The sequence below is a fragment of the Vigna umbellata genome, chromosome 4 (genome assembly GCF_029865625.1).
Source record: "Vigna umbellata cultivar VRB3 chromosome 4, Vumbellata_1.0, whole genome shotgun sequence".
In the NCBI taxonomy this organism is placed as follows: Eukaryota; Viridiplantae; Streptophyta; class Magnoliopsida; order Fabales; family Fabaceae; genus Vigna; species Vigna umbellata.
Window position 1 is genome coordinate 53,263,527 of NC_142168.1, and position 12,944 is coordinate 53,276,470.

A 12,944-nucleotide genomic window follows, 5' to 3' on the forward strand; every position below is an offset into this window, starting at 1 on the left:
CTAATTTCTCTCCAAGAAACCCTAGCCGCCGTCACCGCCATCCTCGCGGGCAACCGTCCTCTCCAATGCATCACACACCACCATCAAAGCTATGCGACGAGAACGCGAGAAACCCTAGGTCTCCACGGTTTGCTTGCAGGTCTGATTGTGGTTGTAGGTGAAGGCAAGCAGCGGCGCGATTAGTGGTGGAGAAGAGTGGCAAATCGCTATCTGCAGCAGCTAGCGATTTGGTTAGTGGTTAGTGGTGGACGATTATGTGGTGGAGATTGGAACACGATTTGGCTGGTGTGAGGGTGAAAATGACGAGGAAAAGATTCGGTTATTAAACCCTTAAAAGATAACCCGGTATTGTGCTTAATCTAATATTTCTACTTTGAGACAAGGAAAAGATGAATCATTATGTGAAGTATGGGAAAAATTCGGTTGCAGCTCAAAAAAGTCCTAATCACTTATATAAATTTAAGACAACCAACAGTGGCAAAGCCACCAAGAAAAGTAGCTGCTACACTTCCAATGAGAATGGCTACTCCAACGCCTATTCCATTCTTGGACCCTGTCTTGGTAGTTGGGTTGTCCTGTGCAGTATTATCTTCTAGGTTAGTTCCATTATGTTCAACATCAACAAGCGGACTGAATCTTGGGATTTCACCAGACAGAAGATTGTTGTTAGAAAATATCAACCGTGTCAAAGCCGGCATTGTAGTAAGCTCAACAGGAATTTCACCAGAAAAACGGTTATTTGAGAGATCCAGTACTTCTAGGCTATCCAAACTACCCAAGCTTCTAGGAATAGAACCACTAAAGAGGTTGCTACTAAGATTCAATGAAACCAGCGGATACACTGGCATGCTTGGAATCTCACCTCTTAGATGGTTTTCCCCAAGTTGGAGTTCTAAAAGACGCCTCAAGTACCCAATGGATGTCGGTATGGAACCATTAAGATTGTTGCCTTGCAAATACAGGAAATTAAGAATGGTTAAATTTGCAATATCAGACGGAATTGGTCCACTCAGAGAATTCCGGCTCAAATTCATAGTTAACAATTTATAAAGTTGGCCAATTTGAGTTGGGATTGTGCCGTTAAGATTGTTCAATTGGAGCTGCAACACCTGGAGATTGGTAAGACTACCAAGCTGTTGTGGCAATACACCACTCAACCGATTCTGAGCTAAATTCAACAATGTCAAACTCTTGCAAGAACTCAATTCAGCTGGTATCGATCCCATCAAGATATTGTTATCAAGCTCCAAGTATGTCAAATTATGAAGTTCTACAAAAGCATCTGAAGGAATGTTTCCACTCAGCTGATTGCTGCCAAACCTCAACCTGAACAAATTTGGAGAAACTTTCGTAGGTAAAGACCCATTTAACGTATTATTGGTCAAATCTACAACCTGCAACTGTTGTGGAGATAAAAAGTCTTCTGGAATGGCGCCAGACAGAGTATTATAACTAAGATCCAAACTCGTGAGATATTTTGTAATCCCAGAAGGTATAGAACCTGTGAAGTTGTTCTGATTTGCTGCAAATCTTGAAAGTTTGGTGATGTTCGCCAGTGAAGTTGGAATTTCACCAGTGAGGTCATTGGTGGAAAGGATCAAAGTTTCTAATTTAGAAAGCTTCCCAATATTGGTAGGAATAGAGTGTGAAAGTCCATTGTTCTTAAGATCAATCCAAGTCAAGTTTTCATAACTCAATAATTCATCAGGGATTTTGCCATCAAAGCTATTGCTAGAAAGCAGAAGGTGCTCCAAAACCATGGACTTTCCCAATTTGGTAGGAAGAGACCCAGAGAATCCATTGAAACTAAGATTCAAAATTTTTAGGCTAACCAACTCATCTATCTCTAAAACAATATTCCCTCTCATCGCATTGAAAGACATATCCAGAGATTCTAATGCATCAAAGCCATGAAAAGTAGGTAAAACACCTAAATTGTTATTACTGAAATTCAACAGCTTCAAACCCTTTATCTTTCCACACTCAGTGATGAAACCATCATGGATTGAGCTCAGATGGTTATTGGAGACATCAAGAATCTCTAAAGTTTCAATTTTGCAAACAAGGGGCAGAAAGTCAGAAGAATTGAGTGAAAAACCAGATAAAGAAATCCCTACTACAGAGGAGTTGGCAAGGTCACAACTCACTCCCTTCCATGCACATGGGTCAGAGCCAGTCCATGGAATCCTACCAGTAAGATTCTTTGAGAGACTGTTCATGGTTTCTGTTTGGGTTTGTGATAGCAGGGAGAAGACCATGGGAGAGACAGAAAAGAGGAAGTAAACAACACTAAGGAAAGATGAAGAAGGGTGGTAATACCTGCCCATGTTCTTAGCAGTGAGTTTTGAAGTGTGATTATCCTTTATACGTGTGTATATCTATCTGGGGTGTGTGAATAAGAATTTTATTTGCTTTGGATTGAGGGTGAAGAGAAACATTACGAAGAATGGAAGAAGAAGACGAAGAGAATGTTGGAAGAATTTTATGTGCTATATTTAGCTAAATCCTATCAAATCTAATAGGATTAGTATAAAATTTTTAATATTTTAAATCCACTTTTTTCTCTTCTGTTTAAGTTAAACTCAACCATATTCTTTATCATAATATTTATCATGTCATTAAATTGATTAAATTATGAAAAAGCAAAAATCAAATAAATAAACTTTAAGGAAGAAAAACAATACTTTTGAAGATAGGACAATAATTGAAATTGAAATTTTAAATTCTTCTCCTAATAATAATGTTGTGTTATTTATACAAATATCCAATGTGTCTTTATAAGACTCACTCACATATATTCTTTTTAATTTTTTATTGTTTTATTTCTTTATTATTTCTTCTTCGCATTTTTTTAGTAAGGATGGAATGAGATAACTGTATGCAAAGATGCTGGAAAAAAAATGTATGTAAGATATTTTAACACTTAACTTAAGTAATACGTTTGATTTTTATTGCATTGTGTATGATAGATAAAAGTAAAATAATTGTAAAAATCTAGAATAGTATTGGTGGTTTTTAAAAGATGACATTATGATATTTTTAATAAAAGATTAAAACTATAAAAATATTTTTCTATTAGCAAAAATTTATTTTTATAAAAACCACAATCTTTATATTTCTTTCTAAACTTTCTTTTCTATTTTCTTTATAGATTTCCAACATAAAAAAAAAAATCATACATTGCTCATAATGAAAAACTATACATATCTATTTAAAAATAAAGTAAGTTTACCTTTTATCTTTTTTGAGGTTAATTTAGCTTTTCAAATTGCATGGGAGGGGTTACTCAACACATGCAACTTAATTATACTTAAAGTGAATCTTTATTGGTTTATAAATATGAACTTGTGTTTAAATTCTAATTTAGAGTTTTATTGTTATAGTTAAGTTATTATGTGAGAAATAAAGTTATAGTAAGGAACAAGAACTAATTCTAGTTTGGTAGAAAGTCAAGAGATGTTCGAGTCATTAAAAACTTCCGCAAATTAATTTCCAGAGGATAAAAATATTCGCAAATTAAAAAATAAACTTCCACTAAATATTTTCTTTTTTGTAATAATACTAGATATAAGATTAAGCCAAGATTCGTCATCACCACTGTCAACAGAGATTATGGATATGAGGTAGAGACTCATAAACTTTATATTTATTATTTATATTTAACATATCAAAACTTATTTAAACAACAAAATATCTTTTATATATATATATATATATATATATATATATATATATATATATATATATATATATATATATAACGCGCGTATGCCTGTTTTTCAGTTGGTACATTTTAGCAATGTGTACCGGATTTTAGTAGACAAAAATATCCTTATATACCATGGATTCTAAGTTTTAAAGTTAAGGATATTTTAATAATTTTCATTCTCACAACTAAAAAAACCTCAAACCCTTAGTCACCTCTCTCATTCCTCTCAACCATTTCTCTTTTATTTTTTCACTCCAATCTTTTCTCTGTCATCTCTACTGTAGTTCTAATTGAAAAAATCAGAAACACTTGCCTTTAAACAATCTTACAAAAAATGATTTTATAATGAGTTTTCATCTTATAATTTTTGTCTTATCTAATTTTATCCAATTTTCACAAGCATAAATGAATTGGTAATTGACTTGGAAAAAATCAGAAATACTTGTTGTTAAACAATTTCTTACAAAAAATGATTTTATAATGAGTTTTTATTTTATAATTTTTGTCTTATCTAATTTTATCTAATTTTCACAAGCATAGTGACATCAAAGGAATTGGTAATTGGCCTGGAAAAAATCAGAAACAGACGTTGTTAAACAATTTCTTACAAAAAATGACTTTATAATGAGTTTTCATTTTATAATTTTTGTCGTATATAATTTTATCTAATTTTCACAAGCATAATGACATCCGAAAGAATTGGTAATTGGCGTGGAGGGTTTTTTTAGAGATGATTCAAGATATGCAGATGATGAAATTAGAGAGATTAGTGAAGATTGTGAAATTGAACAGATCTTGAATGAACCTTTGCCTGAAGGTGAATATGTCAATGACTCAACTCTTTACAAAGGCAAATTTAAAGGCAAGTGTTTCTGATTTTTCAATTGGGACTACAGGGATGACAGAGAAAAGATTGGAGTTAGAGAGATGAAAGAGAAAGGATTGAGAGGAATGAGAGAGGTGAGTAAAGGTTTCGGGTTTTTTTTTTTTATGTTTTGAGAATGAAAATTATTAAAATACCCTTAATCTTAAAACTTAGAATCCATGATATATAAGGGTATTTTTGTCTACTAAAATCCGGTACACATTGCTAAAATGTACCAACTGAAAAACAGGCGTACGTGCGTTAACAAACCCATATATATATATATATATATATATATATATATATATATATATATATATATATATATATATATATATATATATATATATATATATTTGACAAGTTGAGACTACGAAAAACTTAAAATGTATTCCATACGGAGAAAATTCGAAGGAGTGAGAAGACTTACGATTTACGATTGAAGACATAAATGCGTACTTAAATCCATCGGTAAAAAACATTAAAGACTTGCAGAAATTGAATTATTTATTCCAGAGAAAATTGCATCGTAATAACATAAATATATTATTTAACTTTTAAAATTTTAAAAAGACCACTTTTTAAAAAATGATAAAAATTAATGTTTCGGTAGGATTGAGATCCTTACTTAAAAGCATCTTACAGCATCTTACGCTCAAGTTAGATATATATTTATAGATATTACTAATGGCTTACCATTAGGTTTGACTCATTAATTACCAATAAATGACTTTATTTTTGTTAATTGTTAATTAATGGCTATTATTCTCATTAACTGTCCATCAATTACTATTATTGTTCAGAATAATTTTCAGAACAGTCGGTCGTTTTCTCACTAGATGGTCAACCGCTCGGTCCTTTGGCTGATGGGTGGTCCTACAGTACACAAGTCCCCCTAGTCCAAGTAAATTCTTTATTGGAAGAGATGCGCAAGGAATATTGTGAGCTTGAGAGAGATAGTTCACGTGGTATTACAGAGTCTGTTTTTCGATGTGCTTTAAGCCTTCATTCCTCTCTACACCTGAATGACGGAATCTAGGAGTTCACTTAGAACAATCCTTAGGTCGAAGAGACTCGAGTGAGAGTTCACGTAGAATGTTACTCACTGAGTGGCGGACGCTAGGAGCTACAAAAGGGTTCCCTGGATCAAAGAGACTCAAATGAATGTTCACGGAGAACATTCCTCACCGAGTGACGGCTAGGAGCTACAAAAGTGTTCCCTAGATCAAAGATACTCGAGTGAAAGTTTAAGGAGAACATTCCTCACCGAGCGGCGGAAACTAGGAGCTACAAAAGTGTTCCCAAGATCAAAGAGACTTGAGTGAAAGTTTAAGGAGAACATTCCTCACCGAGCGGCGGACATTAAGAGCTACAAAAGTGTTCCCTAGATCAAAGAGACTCAAGTGAGAGTTCACAGAGAACGTTCCTCATCGAGCGGCGGACTCTAGGAGCTACAAAAGTTTTCCCTAGATCAAAGATACTCGAGTGAGAGTTCACGGAGAACGTTCCTCATCGAGCGTCGGACTCTAGGAGCTAGAAAAGCGTTCTCAGATCGAAGAGACTCAAGTGAGAGTTCACGAAGAACGTTCCTCACTGAATGGTGGAGCTAGGAGCTACAAAAGCGTTCCCTAGATCAAAGAGACTCGAGTGAGAGTTCACGGAGAACGTTCCTCACCGAGCGGCGGACGCTAGGAGCTACAAAAGTGTTCCCTAGATCAAAGAGACTCGAGTGAAAGTTTAAGGAGAACATTCCTCACCGAGCGGCAGACACTAGGAGCTACAAAAGCGTTCCCTAGATCAAAGAGACTCGAGTGAGAGTTCACGGAGAACGTCCCTCACCGAGCGGCGGACGCTAAGAGCTACAAAAGTGTTCCCTAGATCAAAGAGACTCGAGTGAAAGTTTAAGGAGAACATTCCTCACCGAGCGGCAGACACTAGGAGCTACAAAAGTGTTCCCTATATCAAAGAGACTCGAGTAAGAGTTCACGAAGAACGTTCCTCATCGAGCGACGGACTCTAAGAGCTACAAAAGTGTTCCCTAGATCAAAGAGACTCAAGTGAGAGTTCACGGAGAACGTTCCTCATCGAGCGGCGGACTCTAGGAGCTAGAAAAGTGTTCTCAGGTCGAAGAGACTCAAGTGAGAGTTCACGAAGAACGTTCCTCCTTGAATGGTGGAGCTAGGAGCTATAAAAGCGTTCCCTAGATCAAAGAGACTCGAGTGAGAGTTCACGGAGAACGTTCCTCACAGAGCAGCGGACGCTAGGAGCTACAAAAGCGTTCCCTAGATCGAAAAAGACTCAAGTGAGAGCTACGGAAGTGTTCCTCACCGAACGACAAACTCTAGGAGCTACAAAAGCGCTCACTAGGTCGAAAAGGCTCAGGTGAGAGCTACAGATGTGTTCCTCACCGAACGACAAACTAGGAGCTACAAAAGCGTTCCCTAGGTCGAAGAGACTCGAGTGACAATTCACGGAGTTCCTCACCGAGCAGTAAGCTTCAATTGGCCAAGTGGTTTGTATGCAGAGTCTTGTCATCTGCACCGAAGAAAAATAACAACTCGAATTTTGAATGGTGAGAAAAATGTAGCCAATAAATTAAGGCAATTTAGACTATGAAGCCAGATGGTCGGGCAAGTGAGACTGTTCTATTTTCAATTGAATGTTTGAAGACAGAATGGGGAAACCCATATTAGGATGTGCCATGGCTGAGACATGTTTAATACTTTGTGACCTGCAGAAGAGCTAAAGATTTTAGCCATGATTGTATGAATAAGCATCGTTTGAGATATGCTAAACAAGGTTTGAGGTATCTCGTATAAGCTCGAGCGAGAGCCAAGAGCCTGTCAAGTTTTTTTATATATAATTTAATTACAAGTCAAATTTTAAATTTCCTTTCTCCTTCAGTCGTGATAATAAACGTAGTCGTATGATCTGAAGTCCCACCTAAAAAGTTTCCATGTTTCACCTCTGCTGTCATGAGGAACGCACAGTAGGCATCAACGGTAGCATAAGCAACTTGCTCATTACTAACTGCTAAGATATTTACTAGAGCTGTCAAAACGGGTGACCCGGCCCAACCCGACCCGACCCATCACGGGTTGGTGGGTTAAACGGGTTGGCTCATTGGTTCACTTAATTAACTTTTTTTCACCGTCTTCTTCTCATATTCTTATAACATGTTACTTTGATCGCTCAAATTGAATTAGTAATAATTGGACCAATTGATATAAAAGAAAATGAAACAAAAGAAATATATTGTTATATATATTATAAGCTATCAAGCATAAAATTTTGCCAATTTAGTTTAATGAGACATACACAACCGTTTGACTAATAAACTACATATAGCCGTTAATGTTATCCATCTATTAAATTGGAGTCATGGATAAATTCACAGTATTATGCTCTCTTGGAGCATCTTCCTTTATCTTCATCTATAATATTATCCAATCTATAATCTTAGGGTTTTATTTGCACAGGAGAACTTTTGGAAAGACAGCAGCACGAAAGGCTCTATTGCTAAGTAAAGGTTGTGCATTTTGAATAATTAATTTAATTAATTTGATTTCAATAAAAAAATAGGATTTGAATAATTAATTTTATTAATTTGATTTTAATAAAAAAAATAAGATTTGAATAATTAATTTAATTAATTTAATTTAATTAAAAAAATAAATGTGTTGATGAATAATTAATTTAATTTAATTAAAAAAAATAAGTGGATTTGTGAGCCAATCCAACCCACCACGGGTTCAATCCGTATGAGTCGAGTTCTTAGTAAGCCGAATCAAAATTAACTCGCATACAAAATTTTACATTTTTTTCTAACTCAATCCAACTGAAATACGAATTGAACTCACGGATTTCAACCCGACACTAATATTTACTATCCAAATGATCTCGCTCCTCTAGTACATTATGTAACCAAGGCATGATCAACTTATGTCATACTTTCAGTGTACCAGACTTGTAATTTGATAGCCATGATTTGACTTGCCTGATGACGTGTATTGGATTCTAAATTTTGGCTTGATCAAAGGGAGAATTGCACTATAGACTTTGCTGACACTTCATCTCCATCATGAGTGAACTCCAGGAATGATGCACCGCCTTGAGGGTGGCATTTTTTTAGTAATAACAGGTGCCGCTACAACTTCATTTTTTCCTGTTGTTGACCCAGGGATCATATGTCCCATTACGAGTTTCATCTTCAGGGGCCAACTGAATTGGCGAAATTGCACGTGGTGATGAATATGGCCTTCTGAAAGACTATATTTCTCATCAACTTGTAGATTGTTCTATTCCTGGCACGACCGTGGGATTCATCCAAGTGCTGGGTTGGTGGTTATTAGATGTTAAGTTGTGTGTTTATGTTAATTGGGCTTAGCCCATTCTGTATTTAGGGTTTAACCCTTATCTTACATCATAAATAAACTACCCTATGTGTATATTAAACACATAAGGGAGATTAATTCAAATATAGTTTTTCACTATATTCAACATGGTATCTAAAGCTTAGGTTTTGTTCCAGCCAGTTCCACACTCTTCGGTACCCATCGTCGTCGCCGTCGCTGCAGCCGCCATCGTTGCCGCCATCTCCGAAGTTCCAGAATCGACCGACGACCATACCATCCGGATCGTCTCGGCCGGACGACCACCATGGTGCAAAGATCACGACGAACATACCATCTACGCACCTCCACGCGCCGCCGCAAAGGTCACCATATCCGCCGCTTCTCGTCGCGCGTTCCGGCTCGTCGCCGGCGAGATCCGCCGCCGACCAGGACCGTCGTGATTGCCTCCTCGTCCTCTTTCTGGATCGTTTGTCATTGCGTCAATCGGAGTACTTTAGATTTTTTTAGGGTTTCTCCCTCTCCATGGTTGCCCAACTTGATGATCAGAGTCGGTCTCGCCAACCAGGTAAAGGACGTCCAAATGTGACCACTGTGACAAGCTAGGCCACAAAATTGATATATGTTATGTGCTTCATGGACATCCTCCTCGACCTATAGCAATGACTAATTCTGATCCACCTCCCTGATCACCGTCTGCAGACCATCCTACTTCATCAAATACCATAAATAACCATGTACTCTTTCAGGAATTTCTCAGATGGTATGAGGACCATCAACACTCTAGTTCCACTACATCTGCTTCTGTTATATGCACAGGTACCCCTTTTGTTGGTCTGACTCACTCTCTCGGATCTTGGGTCCTTGACTCAGGCACCACCGATCATATCACTGGTAACAAGTCCTTGTTTTCTTCCTTGTCATGTCCGGATAATTTACCCTCGGTAACGATGTTTGATGGGTCTAGAGTCTCATCTCATGGTATTGGTATTGTTCATATTTTTCCGTCCATATCCATTGATAATGTACTTTATGTCCCTGTGTCTCCTTTTAACTTATTGTTCGTAAGTCGTCTAACTCGTTCCCTTAATTGTGTTATTTCATTTACCAAAGATTCTGTTTGGTTGCAGGACCGGAGTTTGAAACACATGATTGGCATAGGATGTGAGTCTCATGGCCTATATCATCTCAGCCCTTCTCCACATGCTGGCGTAATCATGGAGTCACCATCCCTTCTTCATGCTCAGTTAGGTCATCCTAGTCTTGCCAAACTGCAACAACTTGTTCCGAGTCATCGAAATTATCAAGTTTGTCGTGTGAGTCTTGTCAGTTAGGTAAACATACTCGTAGTTCCTTTCCTCGTAGTGTTTCACAAAGAGCGTCATTCCCCTTTTCATTGGTTCATTCTGATATTTGGGGACCTAATCGTGTTAAGTCAACTTTAGGATTTCAGTATTTTGTTACCTTTATTGATGACTATTCCAGATGTACTTGGTTGTTTCTCATGAAGAATCGTTATGAGTTGTTTTCTATTTTTCAATCTTTTTTCAATGAAATAAAAACTCGGTTTGGGGTTTCTATTTGCACTTTACACAGTGATAATGGCCGTGAATACCTTTCTCAACCGTTTAAACATTTCATGGCTTCTCATGGCATTCTTCACCAAACATCATGTGCCTATACCCCTCAACAAAATGTGGTCGCTGAGCGCAAGAATAGACACCTTATTGAAACAACTCGTACCCTTCTCATTCATGGTCAAGTACCCTCATGTTTTTGGGGTGATGTTATTCTCACGGCATGTTATCTTATCAACCGCATGCCATCTTCCGTCCTAGATAACAAAATCCCTCATTCTATCTTATTTCCTCAAGACCCTCTACATCCATTACCTCTTAGAGTTTTTGGGTCTACATATTTTGTTCATGATTTTAGTCCTGGTCTTGATAAGTTATCTCCTAGGTCTCACAAATGTGTCTTCTTAAGATTTATTTCGGTTTTTAACTGAAAGTAAAAATTTATCTTGTTTTTTACCTTGTTTAAATATATCTTGATTCGAAAACCGTTATCTATTGTTAAAAATAATTATTATTGTTTTTCTTTAATGCACTAGTGAATATTCAATAAATATATTACAACATCAAGATATCATCATTGTTTACAATTTTTACATAAATAATAACATATTTTATTTACTTTGTTGCGAAAGCTCTACCGCAATCTCTTTTGACTAATTCCTCCTCGATTGACTCAAATTTCATAATATTAGAAATTTCATCTATATGATACAATACATCATTTTACTCCAACATTTTATATATATTTTTGTGAAAGATAAGAGCTTCTTGCATAACATGAAAATAAATAAAACAGAATGAGCCTCGGATGTTTGAAAACTATGAAAAAAAAAAGAACATATCAATGCTTATTAAATGCATTACCCACCTTCAAAGTCTTAAAAATCTTAATTCTCAACTAATCCTTTTTATCAAAATCTTGATGTCTAAGAGCAGTTGCAAAGAAAGAAGAAAAATTGAGCTATGTAAGATTCATACATATATAAATCACAAAGGGTAAAATGAATAACTTGAAAACTGTGAAGATGTGTAGAAGAAATTATGGGCAATTGCTCTAGTTGAGTGTCCATTTAACAATGTAAGCCCATGACACACTTTTTCCTTTTCACATTTTGTTCAATGAGTGGTTAACCAATAACATAAGATCACATCTTGCAAATTATAGTGCTAACTTTTCTTTAAACATGAATTTTTGTTCACTTAGTGGATTCAAAAGCTATTCAATGTGCTCATATAAAGTTAATCTATGAACTCTGAAAAACTAATAGGAAGGAATATCTGTTTGAAGAGTTTTTTTTTTTTTATTTGTGGGAATATAAGTTATAACCAACAAAACTAGCAACTGCATAAAAGTTCCTTTATATTAGTCATAGATTATTTCATTATTTATTAGTCACAATCCGATTAGACGATAAAATATTTCTTAACTATCATTAATCCATTAGAAGTTACATATAAACTAATATATAATTTAAAATGTATCTTTTTTTAATTTTAATATATTGTATATATTTAACACTCTAAAGAAATTATACTTTTTTTATGAAGATTTTGATACTCCAAAATATTTGTTAAAGATTTACCACTGAATTAATTAGACAAGAGAACCAACCCTCTTTACTATTTTATATGTATTCATAAAACATGTATTTTTATGTTAGAAAGAAAATGTAATTAGTGTATGTATAAATGCATGAAATGAAAAATAAAATAGAAAAAAAGCATAAGTATATTTTAGTAAAATAAATATTCACTAAATTATATATTTATCTTTTACGTGTGAGAAAATTTTAAACCACATATAAAATGAAACGGAAAGTTAAAGTTGTTTGGCAAACATCTATCGCCTAATCGTTTCAAATCTGATTTGACTTAATAAAATGTCTTCGACTTTTAGAAAAGCCTATTTAATTAAATATGCTAGGTTTGGATTTATGAAAAAAATTATTAAGCCTGACAGACCAAACTTTTTATTTATTCAAATATAACAAATTTTATTACATCTGAATAAATTTGTATTTTATGATTATCGAGTCTCTAAAATTTATCTCATATTTATCATGTTATTTTTGCTAGACAAATTTGCAACATCAGTAACTCACACACACACATATTTGGTTTGTATTTGGTTAGTGGAAAATTTTCATGATCAAGAGATTAAAACAAATTGTAAAGAGAAGTCTAATTTTCAAGAAAGTAATTTAACCATGGTATATAAATACTTGTATCTCAACATAAGTTTTTTTCTATTACATGGCTAATTTTCATCTCAATTTAACACTTGCCGAAGAATTCAATATACAAACCATTATCTACTTAACATCTTGTTCAAGACGAAGACAAAAGAACACGACATATGGTTTCAACCTAATATTTTACATTTTAAATCCAAAATCAAACCAAACATAATAATTCGTTTACCACTTATTAACCAATAATGA

The 12,944-nt window shown here is 35.0% G+C and overlaps 1 protein-coding gene across 1 annotated transcript; it reads right to left on the reverse strand.

The window, feature by feature from the left end:
- Nucleotides 1–397: 397 nt before the first annotated feature.
- LOC124827620 (uncharacterized) lies at nucleotides 398–2,489 on the reverse strand. Its single transcript, XM_047300712.2, has one exon. It carries the CDS (start codon nucleotides 2,325–2,327, stop codon nucleotides 450–452), a length of 1,878 nt encoding a protein of 625 aa, XP_047156668.2. The 5' UTR covers nucleotides 2,328–2,489; the 3' UTR covers nucleotides 398–449.
- Nucleotides 2,490–12,944: the final 10,455 nt, after the last annotated feature.

Bases quoted from the DNA above. Each gene is read 5' to 3' on its own strand.
- LOC124827620 (XM_047300712.2), bottom strand. From the start codon at position 2,327: ATGGGCAGGTATTACCACCCTTCTTCATCTTTCCTTAGTGTTGTTTAC.